The sequence below is a fragment of the Drosophila kikkawai genome, chromosome 3L, assembly GCF_030179895.1.
Source record: "Drosophila kikkawai strain 14028-0561.14 chromosome 3L, DkikHiC1v2, whole genome shotgun sequence".
Lineage (NCBI taxonomy): Eukaryota > Metazoa > Arthropoda > Insecta > Diptera > Drosophilidae > Drosophila > Drosophila kikkawai.
This window is the reverse complement of record NC_091730.1, coordinates 7,419,862-7,438,060: the sequence shown is the minus strand read 5'-3', so window position 1 is coordinate 7,438,060 and position 18,199 is coordinate 7,419,862. Positions and strand designations below refer to the sequence as shown.

The 18,199-nt window shown below is 44.5% G+C and overlaps 5 protein-coding genes across 6 annotated transcripts; 3 read left to right on the top strand and 2 right to left on the bottom strand.

Moving 5' to 3' along the window:
• Nucleotides 1-5,965: 5,965 nt before the first annotated feature.
• Nucleotides 5,966-6,973, top strand: LOC108071482 (uncharacterized). The gene is made up of 2 exons (XM_017162241.3): nucleotides 5,966-6,339; nucleotides 6,404-6,973. The coding sequence occupies exons 1-2, from the start codon at nucleotides 6,320-6,322 to the stop codon at nucleotides 6,870-6,872; spliced, it is 489 nt and encodes a 162-aa protein (XP_017017730.1). The 5' UTR covers nucleotides 5,966-6,319; the 3' UTR covers nucleotides 6,873-6,973.
• Nucleotides 6,883-9,855, bottom strand: Trhn (tryptophan hydroxylase). The gene is made up of 7 exons (XM_017162240.3): nucleotides 9,259-9,855; nucleotides 8,924-9,089; nucleotides 8,802-8,852; nucleotides 8,440-8,721; nucleotides 7,959-8,085; nucleotides 7,662-7,894; nucleotides 6,883-7,587 (listed from the first exon to the last, which is right to left on the bottom strand). The coding sequence occupies exons 1-7, from the start codon at nucleotides 9,785-9,787 to the stop codon at nucleotides 7,290-7,292; spliced, it is 1,686 nt and encodes a 561-aa protein (XP_017017729.1). The 5' UTR covers nucleotides 9,788-9,855; the 3' UTR covers nucleotides 6,883-7,289.
• A 2,116-nt stretch (nucleotides 9,856-11,971) lies between these two features.
• LOC121502631 (lysozyme P-like) lies at nucleotides 11,972-12,425 on the top strand. The gene has a single exon (XM_041776330.2). The coding sequence runs from the start codon at nucleotides 11,981-11,983 to the stop codon at nucleotides 12,386-12,388; it is 408 nt and encodes a 135-aa protein (XP_041632264.1). The 5' UTR covers nucleotides 11,972-11,980; the 3' UTR covers nucleotides 12,389-12,425.
• Nucleotides 12,426-12,923: 498 nt separating this feature from the next.
• LysX (Lysozyme X) lies at nucleotides 12,924-13,470 on the bottom strand. The gene has a single exon (XM_041776329.2). The coding sequence runs from the start codon at nucleotides 13,459-13,461 to the stop codon at nucleotides 13,033-13,035; it is 429 nt and encodes a 142-aa protein (XP_041632263.1). The 5' UTR covers nucleotides 13,462-13,470; the 3' UTR covers nucleotides 12,924-13,032.
• Nucleotides 13,471-14,210: 740 nt separating this feature from the next.
• Aplip1 (JNK-interacting protein Aplip1) lies at nucleotides 14,211-17,370 on the top strand. 2 transcript variants are annotated; one of them, XM_017162337.3, is made up of 5 exons: nucleotides 14,211-14,650; nucleotides 14,878-15,254; nucleotides 15,470-16,173; nucleotides 16,297-16,484; nucleotides 16,545-17,370. In XM_017162337.3, exons 1-5 carry the CDS (start codon nucleotides 14,538-14,540, stop codon nucleotides 16,615-16,617), a joined length of 1,455 nt encoding a protein of 484 aa, XP_017017826.1. In that variant the 5' UTR covers nucleotides 14,211-14,537; the 3' UTR covers nucleotides 16,618-17,370. The 2 variants fall into 2 exon arrangements, with proteins under 2 accessions (XP_017017826.1, XP_017017825.1); XM_017162336.3 differs by having other exon boundaries at nucleotides 14,213-14,650; nucleotides 15,449-16,173.
• The last annotated feature ends 829 nt before the right edge of the window (nucleotides 17,371-18,199 follow it).

Here is an 18,199-nt window from a genome sequence, read left to right as displayed (position 1 = left end):
AGCAAGGACTCGGTGTCCTTGCTTTCGGCCAAACGCACATTAACGACAAGTGCAGAAGTGCAAGGATGGGTGGATGTGAGGGGCCAATGATGTCGGACTGTTGCCGCAGTTAATTAGGAAATTAAATTGACTAAAGTGCTTGAGCGTTTTGCCTGTTTGCCCTGCCCTGGCCGGCCACATACTCCCGCTCCTTGGAAAATAATTTAGCGCAAATAAGTTTAGCGAATGTCCAGAGTCTGATTGATTTACATCACATTGCTGGCTTGGGGGAGGGAGAGCGCGTGTGTGTGTGTGTGTGCGCTTGGAAACGTATATTGCACATACGCCGCGTGGGCCGTTCGTACGTTGCACATACGCCGCGTGGGCACGCAAAACAGTTTTCTTGGAGCTCTCTCTCTTGGCTCCTCTTTCTTCTCCAATCCATCCTCCGCCATCTCTTTTCGATGAGTCTATGTATTTGGGGGGTTTGTTCGTTGCCTACTTTTAGGCGGCCTGCCATTCATTTTCATTTACTCGGCACGGCACTCGGCGCCTGCTGCTGCTGCCACTGATGCTGATGTTGCAGGTCCTGTTGATGCTCCTGCTCTTCCGGCTTTTCCTCCTGCCAGTCTTTTTAGCCTCCTGCTTCTGCTTCGCCTTATCGTTGGGTTTTCGGTGTACATAGAGCGCCAAGCGGACGCACAGAAACGCACCAACTGCCGGCTTTTGGAGGCGGAGCCAACTGGGGGAGAAATACAAACGGAGGAGCAAGCGAAAGGAGGCAAAGGAGGAGGTGCTGGCAAGAGACTGATGAGGCTGCAGCCCAAGCTCAAGCTGTACTTATAGAGCAAGGATTCCTGCCATTAATTATGATGGACATGCGTTCGAAGGGGACCCAGGCATCGTCCATAGCCGGGATCAATCAAACTGCAGCGAAGCTCAAATAATATTCAGAAAGTAGATAAAAAAAAGGGATCACCAGGGTCTGCCCTTTGACAATCTTTTTTCGATATTTTTTTGTTTAAGGAAATTGTCCATCAAATGTTTACGGACCCCTTCTTAAATGTTTAGCCCTTGCAATAGTTTCCTTTTTTTTATCTTTGCCTTCTCCAGTTGACAGACAAAGCGAGAGCGGGAATATTTTCCATTTGTGAGCCACAAATGCCAACGAAATGTCAAATAGAAAATGTTTTAGCGGAAATTTGATTTTAAAAAGCGTTTTGCCAGCAACTAAATGAGATTATGCGCTGCCAAAAGTGCAGGACACAGGACACTCACATGCCCTGCGCTGCCCTGCTCTGCTATGCTCTGCTCCATTCTCCGTTGCCTTCGGGGCAAGTGAGGCATTAAAAAATGCAAAATTATATATCAAAGCAGCCAGGACAAGCTGGAGCAAGAGGAGGAGCAGGCCGAGAAGCGAACGGAGACGAGCAGCGTCCGCTGCACGTCACATGAAATTATTATATCCCGCCACACATCCCGTCCAGGACATTGAAAATATTCCAACGTGATCCGGCTGCCAAGTGGCCTCCTTGCCGGGCTAGGGACATTTCAGAGGACATTTCGGAGCGCTCCGGCACAGGACAGTCAGGGCAGTCAACCTTGGTCCATGCAAAATAAAATAGCAACACGAAAAAATGCGAAATTTTGTTAGAAAATTGCAAAAAATTACATACATATTTGGTTTATGTGCAGCGGCGAAAAAAACCGAAGCAGTCAAAGATGTGAAGGATTTTCGCGAGGAGAGAGGGGGTAGCATGTAGTTTGTGTCACAAAGGACATGTGAGCTAACGGTAATGCACTGGCCTGTCAGCTGCAGCGAGTGGAGCGGGCCGTGTGCATGGCGTATACTTGATTTCTCATATGAAATATTAAGAACCTCCGCGTGGGGCCAGGCTCCATTGATGGCTCTTGGCTTTAAGTGCCTGGAATGTGCTCCATTGCATCCGCTTGTGTTAGAAGGATCCGTCCTAATAAAAACATCTTAATAAATCAACTTGCAGCGGGAGTGCTCCCCCAAAAAGGAGAGGGGTGCTGGAACTGGGAGGTGTATAAAACCACCCAACCATAATCAGGGCAGACAATACGCGCGTCCCTCAAGTTCATATTTCAAACGCTGGTCGAAACCCACCTAACCCTTCCTTGCCATGTCTGCCACTTTCAAGTGTTTTTTTAACCACTCGCGGGGGAGGTGGGTGAGCCAGGACGAGGACCAACCCTTCGAACACTTATCGCATTCAACATCATTTGCATGCGGAGTGTTCTGGCAGCGAAACAAATAAAATCAAGAAATAAATTAGAGAAATACAACAAAAATGAAGAAAATCCGGAAATGTTTGCCGAAAAAACCATAGAATCTATATGTGGATATATATATCCACACACACGTCCAACAAATATGGCCGTAGTTGATTTTTTGCAATCTGCACTTTTCTGGTCCTTTGTCGAAAATTGTTGCCGCAGACTCGCCTCCGACTCGAAGCCATCACGGGTCCTGCGAAAGGAGTATGAGAGTGAGCTCCATCGTCGTCTGTCTGGGATCTGGAATCTAGAACCTGCAAGCTGCCGGACTGCAGCCTGTCTGCCGCGTCTGGACACGTAGACGTGGACGAGGACTACTACCCATTCCTGTCCCAATACAACCACTGGCCCCAGTCCTTTGGCCACGTCTATGTCCATGTCGTCGTCGTCGTCACCTCGCGACGCATTCGTGGCACTCGCGTTTAATCAGCGATGTTCGGAGCAGGAAGACCTGCACTCCTTGCGGAGCCACCTTGTCCCCACCTCCGACTTTTATCATCATTTATTGTTAGTGGCTGGCCAAAAATGCTCTGCTGCTGCTTGTGCTGTTTTGTTGTTTAGATTTCTTTGTACCCCGGTCCGTCCGCTCGTTTCAATATTTGCATGTCCCATTCCGCCGGGATTGGGAATTATTTCCTGCTCGGACTCGAACGAGGGCTCCATCATATATCATGTCCAGGGAAAACACCCGTTCTTCTCCTCGCTAGGTTTCTTCTTGCCCAACTGCTGATTTTTCCCATGCTATTCCTCGGAAGCTTTCCCTGCTCTCGAGTTTTCCACAGTCACCCTTTCCTCCTCCGGTCCTTTTTTCATGCATTTTCATTATTTTCAATTTCCATTTCGCTCGGTCTGCAATTTATTAAGCGATTTGGTTATTCCCGCAGTTTGCCCTTTCCTAATTTGCATTTAAGCTGCCGGTCATCTTAAAGGCAGCCTTTCAATTATCCTTTGGCCCATCAGTCTCGTATTTTGGTTCCTGCAACAAGTGGCTAGTGGCAAGTGGCGATTGCTAAGTGCCGAATGGAAGTGGAAGTGGCTCTGCTGAAGCTGTGAAATCTCGGACTCAGAAGTGCAGTTGTTGCAGCTGGCAGCAGGAGATGCTGGTTATGGCTGCCCCAAAACAACAAGAAGGACGAAGGACACACAGGAGGAAGTGCCGGAGCCGGGGCACACAATTAACCGGCAGACGGGGCCAGAGCTGGTCTCTGGTCTCTCTGTGTGACTTCTGCTGCTTCCTTGAATGCCCCTGGCTTTGCAAAGGAGCACAAAGTGGGAGCAGGAGCAGGAGGTGGCCATTTTTCAGACTGGACACTTGAATGAGCATTTGTGGCAGTGCCTGCTTCGGCTTCTGCCTTTCCCCCAGACCACAAACAATTCTGTGTCAAGGTCGTTGAGGGGCCGCCTGCCGCCTGCCGACTGTGTGGTGTTTCCTGCTCCAAGACGATGCCGAATGATGAGAACGATAACGTCTCCATTTGCCGTTTTGCCAGAGCTCAACTGGGGCTCCGACTCTGGCTCGAGCTCTGTTGTCCTGGCTCCCGACTCCCAGCTCCTTTGTGTCTGTGCGAAGAGGAAGTGTTTTGTGCTGTCGGGGAGACAAATCAGTGCTTGTGCTTGTGCTTGTGCCCTCGTCCTCGTCCTTGTGGCAGAAATTCTTGGGGAATACCTTTTGGCAGCTCAGACTTGTCTGCCGCCTCCTGCCAACTGTTTGTGCTTGTTTGTTTGGTTTTCATTTGTGTGCTCGCTCCAGAAATTTGTGTGGAAATTGTTTTCTTTCCGCCCCTCCCGCCCAGGCAAGGTCCTTGCCTTGCCTTGCCTTGCCGGCTTGCTGTGTTTAAGATTCTGTGGCTTGTGCATTTTGTAAATAATCTTGTTTCACACTCCTCCTGCCCCGGCCTGGTGTCGCCTGTCGACAGGCGCCAGTGGTCAAGCCCCGAACGACTCCTGCATAATTTATGTGGGAAAGTCTCACTGCCGGAGTGTTGCTTAAGAATTTCGGCCAGGACACCTTGCGAATGTGTCTGGCCCTCCGGCCTGAAACTGACTCTCTGGCCCTCGGCCCGAACGAAAAGTCAATTATTGCCATTGCCATGGGTTTTCCGGCCAACAAATTAAATGGTTTTGTGGTCGAACACAAGTTCGAGTGGCAGCGATTGAAGAAAGTGTTTCGAATGGGAAGTCTACGCCTTCACAAATTAATTCTTGGGAGTCAATTTCCATTTAATTTGAAAGACCAATTGCTGTGCATTTGTGAAACCACAGCTGTTGAAATCTAAACCATTTTTGAAAGACCACTTTTGATTTCATTATTGGCAAACTTAGTTAGGGTGAAAGTCACAGTGTTTAAATAGAGCTGAGTGAAAGACAGAAAAAAAGGTATTTTAAGAGTTTACTAAAGATTCTTATTGCAGTAATATTTATATATTTAAAAATTAAATAAGAGGAGATATAAATATGGAAATATAGAATTAATAGAAACCAAAGCAAAGGCTGTTAGGATAGATACATGAGGTAAGTTATGCATTTAGTGTTCAAGATTTACATTAGAAAACAAGAGACTTTCCTTATTAATAAAATAAAATTCTTATAATTTGATAAGGATTATAATAAAAGGAAAACTTTCAAAAAATTATTTTTTAAAAATTTTGACATTTTCTTTTTCGAGAAAAATAACATTTAAGAACCCAAAAGTATCTTCAAGCTCTTATCTTGACTTAATCTTATCAGAAAAAAGACAGGGAAAAAGAGGAAAGTAATTCAACAAAAGCTTTCCACACGTACTGTACTATAGCCTTTGCTAAAACCATGATAGCTTTATATAAAGGGTGGAAATCTTGGCAAACACGAAGGCTGGGACTTTGGTATAACAGTATTTTAAAATAGTAACGAAAGAAGCTAAAGGCAAGTCATATTAAATGCTACTTTTTTACAACGATAACAATAACAACAAATATTTGGAACATTTCCAGTAAAGTATAATTCATGATTTCATCATCTTCTGAATCTTTCGTGATTTTGAACTTGTTGTTTGAACTTGTAGCTAAATCTACTCTAAGGAACTGAGCATAAAACAACGTTTAAAATCATAATTCCCTTTAGGAGGATAAATAAATAGATATTTATGATTTTTATTATTATGATTTTATTTATTTATATGATGAATTTTTGGAAATTATAATACCCCGGAAGGGTTCTTGAAAAGATTCTCCGATCATAAAAACCGAAGGCTGACAAGTAAAACAAATCTTCAAACTCTCGAAAAACCACCTGAGCCGAAACACCAATTGTTTACCTTAGACAAAAGGTGAACTAGATGCATTCCCCCGATAAGGCCTCACTATCGGATCGATTCGAGGGACACGGACCCGGTTCATGCGATGGAACCCAGACCAGACCCCGGCATTTATGGGTAATCACATCGCGCTAGCTGCCGCCTACTCATCCAATACAGAGTCCAAGGTGCACGCCGAGTAGCAATTATTACGTAGTTTCCAAGCGATTCAGAGTTATTTTGACGCCGCCGCAGAGCGATCCATAAAATTGATCGATAAGCCGAAAGTCAGAGGCCTTATCACCCCAAGTTTTCTATAGGAGAATGACTGAGAGAACCTGAATGCAGACACATTAAAAAGGAACGATCGTAATGGACTCGGCCGGATCATATCTCGGGCGAGCATTAGCATCGGACATGCAGCCGCCTTATCCATTATTATATTTTTGGTTCCCGGCTTATCAGCTCCGTTTGTTCGGGTCGCCGCCAGCTCGCCTTCAGTCGGTTTCCAGCGTCAGAGCAGAGCAGTCGGAAAGCGATCAGTCCGTGGAATCAGTGGCAATAGATTGACCCACGTGCCGAGCATAGAAACTAGCGAATAAATACATCAGCAGATCGGCCAGCGTCGAATTGGAATTAAATAAAACACAGCAGCAGCGGCGGCTGATAAGACACCTTGGTGCAGGCAAGAAGCAAAAAATAAAATACCCAAAATACACACAAAAATATACTTGGGAATACGTATAGCGACATCTACGTTCTGTCAAGATGATGTCACATACAGTGAGGTGCGTTTTGCTTAGTTTTTCCCTGGAAAAAACCCTATTAATTCTGAAATATTTCCCCCAACAGAGTTTTCAAGATGATGTACATTGTGGCGGGCATCCTCATCAGCAATGCGGAGATCTGCGACACAGTGGATCGCATCCAGATAGCGCCACGCGTCGACCTGAAGCCCGACTTTGATCAGAGAGCCCTGACCTCGGGAGGTAATAGTCCCGGCTCTCGCTCCCGCACCCATTCCCGTTCCAGTTCCGGTTGTGGTTCGGGTTCCGAGGACGGTGCTCCCACCAAGCGCCGGCGGGTTAGCGTTTCCGGCATAGCTGGTGGCGTGGTCAGAGGCGTCACCAGCCAGGTATCCAAGCGGGTGGGCCATCGCTTCAACTGGCTATCGGACATCCGGCTGATCCTGCAGCAGTGGCGGGTTTTGGCCCTCAGCTTCAATCTCTGGACCATTCCCAACTTCATTGTGCAGTGCTTGACCAGCTACATGAGCAAGAAGCTGCTTCTCAACAGCGACTGTGATATGATCTACAAGTAGACTAGGCAGCTACACCGAGAGGTTGCGAATTTATTGTTTAGTTCTAATTTTTTAGTTTTAACATAGCGTTAAGATTTGAATAAACAACTGCTAGACATAGACATGGATACGTGTATATTCAAAAAGGTGACAGTATAATTCGCTTGGCAGGAGGATGGAGGGTTTAGAAATTTATAGAAATGATTAGAAAACGGAAGATAATTTATAAGTGTGTTGAAATAATGTTTGAACCTTTGCTGATCTATTTCTGAATCCAAATATTTAACTTCTAACATTTTAATCAAGTTTATTTCTCTATAAGAAAATGTATTTAATTTAAATATGTTTTTTCTTAAAATGCCAAACGAATTATACTGTTCTGTGGTCCCAAGAGTCTCTTCCAGATTTAAGCCTTTCGTTATACGTTCCTTTCCGGGCCTAGTCCCCCTCTGCCGTGGAGTTATCAGAGTTATCCGGACTGCAGGGACTTCCGCCTCCCCCTGAAGCTCCACCTCGCACATTTAGGCTATTGTGCAACATGTTGGCAATACTGTCCACATCCAGGTTCTCATCCGTGGCGGAGATCTTACGCAGAGCAGAGCAAACAATGCTGAGATCACCCCTCAACTCGCTGACCACTGCCGTGATTTTCTGGGCATTGGACAAGACCTCGACACTCATGGTGTAGGGATTGTACCGCACACCAAACGGTCTCTGAATGCTGTCGGCAAAGGCTCTATAAATATTTACAGAAAATACGACTAATAAATTATACATTTATCCAGAATAAATCAAGGATTATCAGCTTACCTCATCTGCTCCTTGGCCTCTTCAAATGAGTCCGTGTAGTAGTATGCATTCTGGTAGGATGTGATGATGCACTCCTCTTGGCAAGTCACCTCCGGATCAAACTTCTTGATTTTCGCCTCTGTTGTAATCGCATGCTGCAATTCGGCCACGGAACTCAAAAGTCCGGCTCCATAAACCTTGAAAGAGCTGTCCGCCTGCTTGCACAAACCAAATTCCACGGTGAAAAAGTAGAGCTGGGAATGAAAGGGTGTCACTTTAAAAAGATAAATTATTAAGGATTAAAGAGGGAATACCCACAGTGGCCAGTTTTTCAATATCCGCATCACTGGCTCCCAAGGAGGCCAACCCAATCTCTTGGGAAAATTGGGCAAAGCTCGAGTTGGCCAGCAAAGGCATGTGGCCCAGAAGTTCATGGCAACAATCGCTGGGGAAATTAGAAAAATTATGAATCATATAAGTCAGCGGAAATTCCGTAATACTAATATTTTTTTTTTTGAAAGCAATGGGATTTTCCAATGAAAGCAAATTATTCAGAGAAGTATTATATTTAAAAATATCTTTCCCTTTAAAATATTTAATATTTATGTTGTGTTTTTATGAATTACACTTTTTTTATGTCGTGTGATCATTTCTTACTCTTGTCCTAAAAGTAGGCCAAGTATCTGTGTTATGTTTGCTATATATAAGATTAGCAATTATAAATAGTGATTCTTTTACCAGTTTATATTGAGTATAAGTCTAAGACTTTATTTTGTATAAAAAACTTGAATAAACTTACGGTTCGGGAGTGTAGAAGGGATCCGAAGAGTGCCGTATATACTGAGTGCAGTGAAAAACGCGAAATGCGAGTCCCGAAAGGAAGTCCCTGGGCGACAGATATCCTGCCACAGGTCTTAGCTGAAATCCCGTCTTGCGCTTGAGATACACACTCACATCCTGCAGTTGGGGTACGTTATCCTCACGGTAGCCGCAGTACTTTTCCAACTCGGGCCAATTTTCCATATACTCTGGAACTGCATGCAACACGTAGAGGCGGTGCAGCTCCAAGAAAACGGTGCCCCTTCACACAGAAAGTTTCAAAGTCGCCCACATCAATCGATGCTGCAGTGCAATCAATGCCAAATGCAATCAAAAACTTACCAAGTCTTCACCTCCTCCGGTGTGTACTGCACTCGGGGAATGGGATTGCCACTAAAGGTGAGGAAAGGATTTTAGGAGTGGGTTACAGGTGGGCTGAGATTTTCTATTATCCCGACACTTACTGTTTGAAGTTGTTAGCTATAGACGAGAACTGTTCACGGCGCTTGCGGTAAACCGGGTCCTTGAATCCCGGATGGTCGGCATCCAGTTCCGAGCCATACATCAGGACATTTTGGGCCTTGTCCAGGTCGGAAATCTTTCGTGGGAACCACACCATGTCACCGAAATCTGATGGTTTAAAAGTTAAAGTTTGAAAGGGGGAAGTAGGAATTTAATTTAAGTTGTCCTAAATATGGTAACTTGGTTTGAAATTAGGAAAATACAGATCTCTTAAAAAATTCGGAGATAACCCAAAATATCCTTAAAGATTATACATTTTCTTAAAAAAAAAACTCACCGAAACTGGAGCAAGCTGAGAGTGACGGAGCCCTGGCCAATCCCTGCGTATTCACGGACGTATAGTTCACGCAGGCCACCTCCCTGTTCAGCATCTTCACCACCTGGTCAAGCCTTCGGGGATCGCACTCCACATCCACTAGAACATCCGCCTGGTTGGTGGTCATCTCCAGCGGCGACAACTCCAGGTGCAAGACATTAATGCCCAGCTCTTGGAAGACCTGCAGAGCCCTGGCCAAGTTACCCACCTGGTTGCGCAGGGTAAAGATGATGGAGATGCGTTCACCAGGCGAGTGCTGCCGTGGAGGATCCTGTCCAACGCCACCGATGGCCAGCCGGGGTGGCTCTGGCGGTGCTGAGGAGTGACGCGACAGAGTCAAGTGTGGCGGAGCTGAGCCCGAAGAGCCGGAGGCCGTCGATGCTGTATCCTTTTTGAGCTGGTGCAGCGGACTGCCCTGCTTGACGGCCCACTCGCTCTCGCCGCTCCTGTAGAGCCACAGGCCCAGAAGACTCTTCCCGGAGGCACTCATCACTGCACTGCACTGCACTTCGGAACTGGAACACTGGGAAGCCGGAATTACTTTCACCGCGGGCACACGCGTCGTATGCGCAACTCAGCGCAACTGCAAGATCCTGCCGATGCGGCGGTCCTTTTATAGGCAGCCTGCAGGACTCCCGAACGCACACACGCACCCACCAGAGAGATACATATTCAATTGTATTTATTAAGTGTGCGTGGCGAGATAAATTCGTTCAAGGATATAAAAGCTACAAGTGAGTCTTTCCATTCCATTCAGAGGCCCCACCTCCTTTTGGGGGATGTGCTCTCGCTCTGATTGGCCAAATCATGCTGGAGTCAGGCCAAAACGCTAACGCATGACGTCATGGTACTTTATGAGGAAAGGGTATGTGGGTTTTCTATTTAAAGTGGAGTTTAATTTTAATTAATAAAAATTATAAATGTAAAATTATGTGTCATTATTATACGATTTTAGATTATATCAATAGGAAAAAAATGTTTAAAGCATTTAAAATTAAATGGAATGGAATTTTTATACATATTTAAAATGTATTTACCCAGCAATAAATCATAAAAAAGCTTACAAAATAACAGTTTTCTTAATATTGATATTTATTTTCCATATTTTAAAAGTTTTAGTTCATTACAATATTTTGTATCAAGCTTCGTTTACAATTTATTATTCATCTTAGAGTACTTAAAACTTCCCCTTTATCCCAAACATTTCACTTTCTAATCAGCAGCAACAACTTTCAATGGCTTGAATGGGGAAAAAGTCATGAGACTGGGGCCTGGGTTCAGTGAAAGGACAGACAGACAGACCTTTCTGTGCTTGACTTTCAAATTCAAGCGTTTAATTTATGCTGGTATCGCAGTAACTAGTGTACCGTAAGGAAAAACCTAGTGAACCCCTTTGGAACTCCTGCGGAAAAAACAAGGGAAGAACTCCTGTTAGATAAAATCAATGGGAAGTTGGTCAAGGGAAACTGCCTGACTCGGCGACATTGAGAGTGGCCAAATAAACGGGAATAGTCAAACCATAAAAGAAAACTCTTTCCACAACCAGCAACCACTTGATGCTTCCCAGCGACAGAGTCAATAGAAGATAAATAGCAATTTCTTTTCGCCCGCTTCTCTGGGCCCATTGTTTGCGCTTCAAGAAAGGCAAATAGAGCTCGGAGGGGAAAGCGGAAACCGTGAGCAGAAAACCAGAGTCAGGGCTACTTGACTATTAAAATATGCGAAAACCACGTCAGAGGGGTGCCGACAGCCACTAAACACATGCGTGGGCAGGGAGGACCAACCCATCCCGTCCCGTCCCGTCCAGTCCAAGCCTCCTCTCGGCTCATCAGCCAAAGCGATAAACTTAATGGTGCTGGCTAACTGATTGACCGGCAAACGAGTCCCAGAGCGAGGCACTTTCCACTTTCTATTTGCCCAAGAGCCGCCAGCCGTTTGATGGATTTATGGTAGCAGCGAGTGCCTGAGAGGATACGAGGATTTCGCCCTTTTCTCGCGAGAGAAATCTCCCAGACGGAGACGGAATCCGGACTGGAGTCGAGGTCACGATGAATGGCAGTTGTTGATTCCCTTGATTTCGGAATAATTAAGTTAGACCCACTAATTTGCACGGGAGGGGGTTTGGAAGGGATGAAGTGTGACTAGGATTAAATTTCAGCATTTGCCATGATTCGTCAGCAGGGATAATCGTATGAACATTTAAGGAAAATAGGTTTTAACAAATATTAAAGGTTTTCAGTTGCTCAAAATTTGTTTAAATATAAATTGCAACATATTAGTACAACTTATGAAAAAATAAAAATAAATGATAACGAAAACACTAATTAGTTAAAGTTGATTAGAGTTTAAGCAACCAAGATAAGACTAGCTTCTGGGAAATGGTTTCTACTTTATTACTAGATAAGTTACTAGGAAATAAATATTTAAATATACATAACTTTATTATCAATCAGATTATATCAATAAGGTAATCTGAGAAAGGTGCCATAGTTCTAGGAAAACTCCGTTAGACCTGTGCGCAAACATACTTCTTCATACATCATCCAAGTAAATATGACCCATTACTAATATCTAGAGCTTTACTAATTGTTTAGTTAGAGCCAGCAATCTCTTTCTCTCAACGGGTATAAATACTTCGAGGCGGCAGGTTCTGGACAACTATTGTATTCTGACACCCATCAATATGAGAGCTCTTTTGGTGATCTGCGTCCTGGCTTTTACCTCCTCGGTGCTGGCCCGCACCATGGACCGTTGCTCCCTGGCCCGGGAGATGTCTAAGCTAGGCGTTCCTCGTGATCAGCTCAACAAGTGGACCTGCATTGCCGAGATTGTGAGCTCCTACCGCACCGATGTGAAGGATCCGACCGGGAAGGACTATGGAATCTTTCAAATTAATGACTCGTATTGGTGCAAGCCGGCCAACGGGAACTCGGCGAACGGATGTGGCGTGAATTGTAATGATTTGCTTTCGGACGACATCACCAAATCTGTGCGGTGCGCCCAGAAGATTAAGGCAAAGCAGGGATTTTCAGCCTGGGCAGTCTGGAATCGTTGCAGCGGAAATCTACCCTCGATTAATGATTGTTTCTAATGGGAAATAACATTTTATGTCAGAGCATTTTTAAAGAGCAAGCACTTATATTATTATTTTATTATTATAATAATTTTCTGCTAAAGAAATAATTAAATAAATACTTGCAATTAATATATATAAACGGCAATTTAATATATTTTTTTAAATTAGTTATTGTAACAAATTTCCGGAAGCCCTAGTACCTTTGCAGTTGGTTTTTGGATGAAAGATCCAATGAAAAATCTCTCATAACTTGGTCAAAAAATCATTAATTTCAATTCGGAAAGCTGTTCTGTGTTACTTTTTACTAGGCTTACAAGTCTGCATACTAAATTAAAAATAAAAATTTTTGACAAATTTTGAAAAAAATAATGATGTAACCCCTTATCATATTTTGAAATTTTGAGAAAAAATTAAAAAAAATTTTTTTCTTGCGGACCTTGCTAGATTGACTCGGCTATTGATGCTGATCAAGAATATATATGATTTATAGGGTCGGAAATGACTCCTTCACATAAAATTCGAATACCCTGCCAGGGTATAGATAGTAAAGTAAAGTATACATTTTCAAAATTTAATTTACACTTTAACAAGGCAATAAACACACAGTAATTACTTATTAATATTTTTGCAGAGTAAGATACTGTTCAAGTAAAAAGAATTTATCTGAAGCAATCATCGATTGGCGGAAGGTTTCCGCTGCAGAAGTGCCACACGGACCAGGCCGTCCAGCCCTGCTCTCCCTGCACCTTCTGGGCGCATTGCACCGACCTGGTGATGTCATCCGAGAGCAGATCGTTGCAGTTCACATTGCAGCCGTTGTGCGAAAAGTGTCCATTGGAGGGCTGGCACCAATAGCGATCGTTGATTTGGAAGATTCCATAATCATTGGAGCCATCAGTGTTAGGGGGACCCACCACTTCAGTGCGGAAGGAGCTTTCGTGCTGGGCAATGCAGGTCCACTTGTTGAGCTGATCACGAGGAACGCCCAGATTGGACATCTCCCGAGCCAGGGAGCAACGGTCCATGGTGCGGGCCAGCACCGAGGACGTGGCGAAGGCCAGGACGCAGACAACCAAGAGAGTTCTCATATTGATGGGTGACAGAAGACACTAATGATGTAGAACGGTCTGTCTCGGGGTATTTATACCCCTTGTAGATCACAAACAAAGGGAATTATTAGTAATGGGCTTTACCAGTGATAAGACATATTTCATTGAGTAATTAAGAAATATTCATGCGGTAAGAGATATATAATATATTTTCTTTTAAAAGCTGGACAACTTATCTTGTACAAACAAAACCTTGCGTATTTCTCAGATATTTGATTAACCTTTCTGGGAAATTACCTATCGGTCTATGATCTCTGGTATCTATAAGAAGGTGAATGCATTTGTTGGCCCATTCGGATGAGCCATACTATGTAGTACTTTAAGTAAATACCTTGCGTAAAACATATTTTATAGAATCATTCGAATTTTTTCCTTTCTCTTTGTAAGTAATATAGTAATTTGAAACACATAATTTATGTTATAAGTATAAAACCCAATTAAGAAACGGCTAAGCAAAACCCATATCCATCCCTGATTGTTTCTTACTCTAAAACCCTTTGGAAGCCTCAACCGCTCCTGGCAGCTCGTGACCCAAGCGCAACAGCATTGCAATTCGCAAAACTCACCCCCAAATATTGGACACGCAGAGCGGATGTGACGCACTGCGTCGGCGCGCTACATGTCAACCCCCCAGAGAACGATTTGAACTTAAAATTCTTAAATGCCGCTGCTCCTCACCCTGTGTCCTGCCAGCAGTAAACAAAAACAAGTTGGAGAGCCAGAGAGAGAGAGAGAGAGAGCTTACGGCTGACAGCTGAAAGTCCCAAAATTTCCCTGGCTCGGGAGCACGGAGCACGGAGCCCACCACTCACAACTGGACGTCGAACGGGGGCTCAAGTGCGCCAGCTAGCGACGTCAAGGAAATTATCGATTTTCGCATGTGAAGTGAAAAATTTGACTCGACTCTCGACAGTGGCCGAAATCGCAAAAGTTAACCAGCCTGGCTTGAAGGTCTTCCAACATATAAAACCCCATCGAATCGAACTCCGTAGAAGCTCCCAGCTAGCCCGTAGTTGTGGGCGTGGCAGCTGGTCGAAGCCAGGTCCCAAGACGACATGGCGGACAGCGAGTTCGAGGAGTTCCACAGGCCCATATTTGAGCCCCACACGATTCCCACATTTGGAGCTGCAGCTGGCAACAAGAAGAATAATCCCCATGCATTTTACTCGTAAGTAAAGAAAAGGTTAAAGGTTACATTATAATTCCAAAAGTACCAAAGTGAAGTGATGCGGAGCTAAGAAGCTGCACGTGTCCCCAGGAGCACCCCCTTTGAAATTAGTCGGTATCCTTGAGGGGAATGGGAATGCATTTGCTGTTCTTTTGAAACTTTTTGAATGCCATTTTCCTCCTGACTGACTGACTCATCCATATGCACTCATAACACAATTTCCACAGTCTAATTCCCAACGATGACCTGGAGGACTCGCACTCCTCGAAGAGCGAAGGCGATGGCTCCGATCAGGAGGATGGCATCGGGCAGGTGGACCGTGAGCCCAAGATGCGTCAAGTGGAGGACGACGAGCTGGGCGATGGCCTGAAGGTCACTCTGTCTTCGGATGGATCCCTGGACACCAACGACTCCTTCAACTCACATTGTCATCACCCGTTGAATCATCAGGATGCAATTGGTGGTTTCCTGGGCATGGACAATAGTGGATTGGGTGGCAACAGTGCTCCGGTGACAATTGGAGCTAGCACAGATCTGCTGGCCCCGAATTCAGCAGCCACACGTCGACGGCGCAAGCTCCCTGAAATTCCCAAGAACAAGAAATGTAAGTTCGATAGATGAGAGTGTGTAGTTTCCTATTAGAGTGTCCTGCATGCAAGTAGTTCTAAGGGTCCTAACTGGTTTTCACTTCAACATAATGGTTTTTCATTAAGTTTTATTTAATCTATGAAAACCGGTTACTCCCCACTTGATATCCCTTCGTAGTTACGGGCTAACCCACTCATGGCCTCGTTGCAGCTTCCATTCTGCATCTTCTAGGTGGCTCCAACTTTGGCTCTCTTGCGGATGAGTTCCGCCACAATGGAGGACCTCCTCCGCTGGCAGCTCGTGGCGGCAATGGTCAGCAGCGCTCATTTCTGTCTCTGAAGTGCGGTTACTTGATGGACGAGGACTCTAGCCCGGACTCGGAGCGGCTGCAGAGCCTGGGCGATGTGGACAGCGGTCACAGCACAGCACATTCGCCGAATGACTTTAAGAGCATGTCGCCACAGATCACATCGCCCGTGTCCCAATCTCCCTTTCCGCCGCCTTTTGGGGGTGTTCCCTTCGGCCAGCTGGAGATGCTGGAGGCCACCCATCGCGGCTTGCACAAGTTTGTGCCACGGCACCATGACGAGATCGAGCTGGAGATCGGCGATGCCATCTATGTGCAAAAGGAGGCCGAGGACCTGTGGTGCGAGGGCGTCAATCTGCGCACCGGACGCCAGGGCATCTTCCCCTCGGCCTATGCCGTCGACCTGGACTACAACGAGTTCGATCCGACGGTGCAGCTAGTGAAGAAGGAGCGCTACCTGTTGGGCTACCTCGGTTCCGTGGAGACGCTGGCGCACAAGGGCACGGGCGTGGTTTGCCAGGCGGTGCGCAAGATCGTCGGCGAATACGGAAGCTCCCCCACCGGACAGACCTGCATTTTGGAGGTGTCCGACCAGGGACTGCGAATGGTGGATCGATCGGGACCGAATGTGAGTAGGACCTGATATCAGGAAAATATTTTCTGAGATAGATAACAATCCAGGCTAAACTAATTGTACTTAATTTATAAACAACCCCTGACCGGAACTACTCTTTCCCTCCCCTTTCAACAGCAAAACAAAAAGGATAAGAAGCCTTGCATCGACTACTTCTACTCGCTGAAGAATGTCTCCTTCTGCGCCTTTCACCCTCGCGATCACCGCTTCATTGGCTTCATCACCAAGCACCCGACGGTTCAGCGGTTTGCGTGTCACGTCTTCAAGGGATCGGAGTCCACCAGGCCCGTGGCCGAGGCAGTGGGGTAAGTCTTGCAAAGGGTAACCTAAGATACGAATCTAATAAACCCCTTCCTCTCCGGCAGCCGTGCTTTTCAGCGATTCTATCAGAAATTCATTGAGACCGCCTATCCCATCGAGGACATCTACATTGAGTAAAGTAATGGCAGGCAGGGTGGTTTGTGCTTCATTAACCAATATGATATATTTTTTGTGCGGTTATTACGAATAAAAACTAAAATCTCAAGAAATATTTGCTCTTCTTCAAAGAGATTCTTACAACAAATTCAATAAGCTCGCAATAGAAACCCTAGCGATAAAAAAACCAAACACTACTTTTAGATTATTCTAATTTTTCCGTTCCTACGAATTGTGCAAGATCTTAGACATGTAAATAGTTACCTTTTGGTTCCAAACTCCCCACTTGACACTCGCTTCAAGCAATCAGCAATAGCAATAGTTGCCCTTTATAGGAACACACCTTAAACACACACACCTAGCCTAGGTAAATGCACAACCAAGAAACCACACGATGATAAGTTGAACTCCTGTTGATGGCCCAGAATTTTGTATCGAAAGATAATGGCTCAGTTGGGTCTTTTGTAAAAGGCAGAGAAATCTGTTGGATTTATTTAAAGTAATTCGAAACCCTCTCGATCCATGGCACAGCACAAATACAGTGAGGCCAAAGTAATTTAGAGCTCTACAGATGTATATCCGGAGTTTAGTCTTAGTTTCGTCTATCTTTCAGTTACGAGACTCAACAATATCGAACACCAGCTGCTACATTTTCAAGTATTCTCAATAAAAGCCCAGTTCTAAGATGTGTAAACCTATAAAGTTGTATACAAAAAGACGAATATATATACTGTATATGTATACAAAGAAATATATAATGCAATTCATGCAAAACAAAAAGGAATGCAGGTGGTTTTATTTTATATTTGTTATATTTATTTATTTTTACAAGTATTTATTGTTGTAATTTTCTAAATACATATATGGCTCAAAAGTATACAGCAATATTTTTAGCTATGAAGAGTTCTTTGGGTATAAAGGCCTCCCAAAATGTTGCTTTACTGAACAGAGTTAAATGAAATCTGCCAGAAAGTAGGCAATAAAGCTTACTTTTTGCATTAAAAGGTAATTAATCAATCAGATCTATATCTTAACAGCAATTAAATGATCATTTATATTTAATCAAACGGGGTGAGATAATCCTGACTATGACGAAGCTTCAACTCTATGACTTTTCTGATATTAAAGTGTGTAATGATTTTGTTTATACATTATAAATTAAATATCAATAATTTATATATAAAACATAAGTATACATTTTAAAGTATTTTAACCTTAATTTAAGTTAATCAACTTTATTTTCAGTGCAGCCTTTCCTGTTACTCTTCCGAGTTTCCTTTGTGGGCATTGCAGTGAAATTATAACTCCAAGCTTCCATGTTTAATGTCGCCATTTCACCCAGGGAATTTCGTACATTTGCCACATATATTTGCCGATCGATCTATAACAATCACACATTAATAGTAACGCCCAAGGCTTTAAGATTCAAATACTGCCGAGCCATTACAAAGGCGATACATCAACTAGCCTTGGGCCAAAAATTATTATGCAATTTATACGAAGCCGACTTTCTTTGGAGGCGGTTCATTGATCGGGTGGGCCGGGTCCAGGTCCAGGAGCAGGTCCGAGCTGCCTTTGGGCAGTGTACTCTTACAGGAGCACT

What these genes read in the sequence shown, in the direction of transcription:
- Trhn (XM_017162240.3), bottom strand. Translation starts at nt 9,787, where the DNA reads ATGAGTGCCTCCGGGAAGAGTCTTCTGGGCCTGTGGCTCTACAGGAGC. An exon ending in CTCAGCTTGCTCCAGTTTCG is followed by an intron (nt 9,090 to 9,258) that starts GTGAGTTTTTTT and finishes TTAAACCATCAG; the next exon opens with ATTTCGGTGACATGGTGTGG. An exon ending in CCCTTCTACACTCCCGAACC is followed by an intron (nt 8,086 to 8,439) that starts GTAAGTTTATTC and finishes TAATTTCCCCAG; the next exon opens with CGATTGTTGCCATGAACTTC.
- Aplip1 (XM_017162336.3), top strand. Translation starts at nt 14,538, where the DNA reads ATGGCGGACAGCGAGTTCGAGGAGTTCCACAGGCCCATATTTGAGCCC. An exon ending in AATCCCCATGCATTTTACTC is followed by an intron (nt 14,651 to 14,877) that starts GTAAGTAAAGAA and finishes CAATTTCCACAG; the next exon opens with TCTAATTCCCAACGATGACC. An exon ending in CCCGTGGCCGAGGCAGTGGG is followed by an intron (nt 16,485 to 16,544) that starts GTAAGTCTTGCA and finishes CCTCTCCGGCAG; the next exon opens with CCGTGCTTTTCAGCGATTCT.
- LOC108071482 (XM_017162241.3), top strand. Translation starts at nt 6,320, where the DNA reads ATGATGTCACATACAGTGAG. An exon ending in ATGATGTCACATACAGTGAG is followed by an intron (nt 6,340 to 6,403) that starts GTGCGTTTTGCT and finishes TTCCCCCAACAG; the next exon opens with AGTTTTCAAGATGATGTACA.
- LysX (XM_041776329.2), bottom strand. Translation starts at nt 13,461, where the DNA reads ATGAGAACTCTCTTGGTTGTCTGCGTCCTGGCCTTCGCCACGTCCTCG.
- LOC121502631 (XM_041776330.2), top strand. Translation starts at nt 11,981, where the DNA reads ATGAGAGCTCTTTTGGTGATCTGCGTCCTGGCTTTTACCTCCTCGGTG.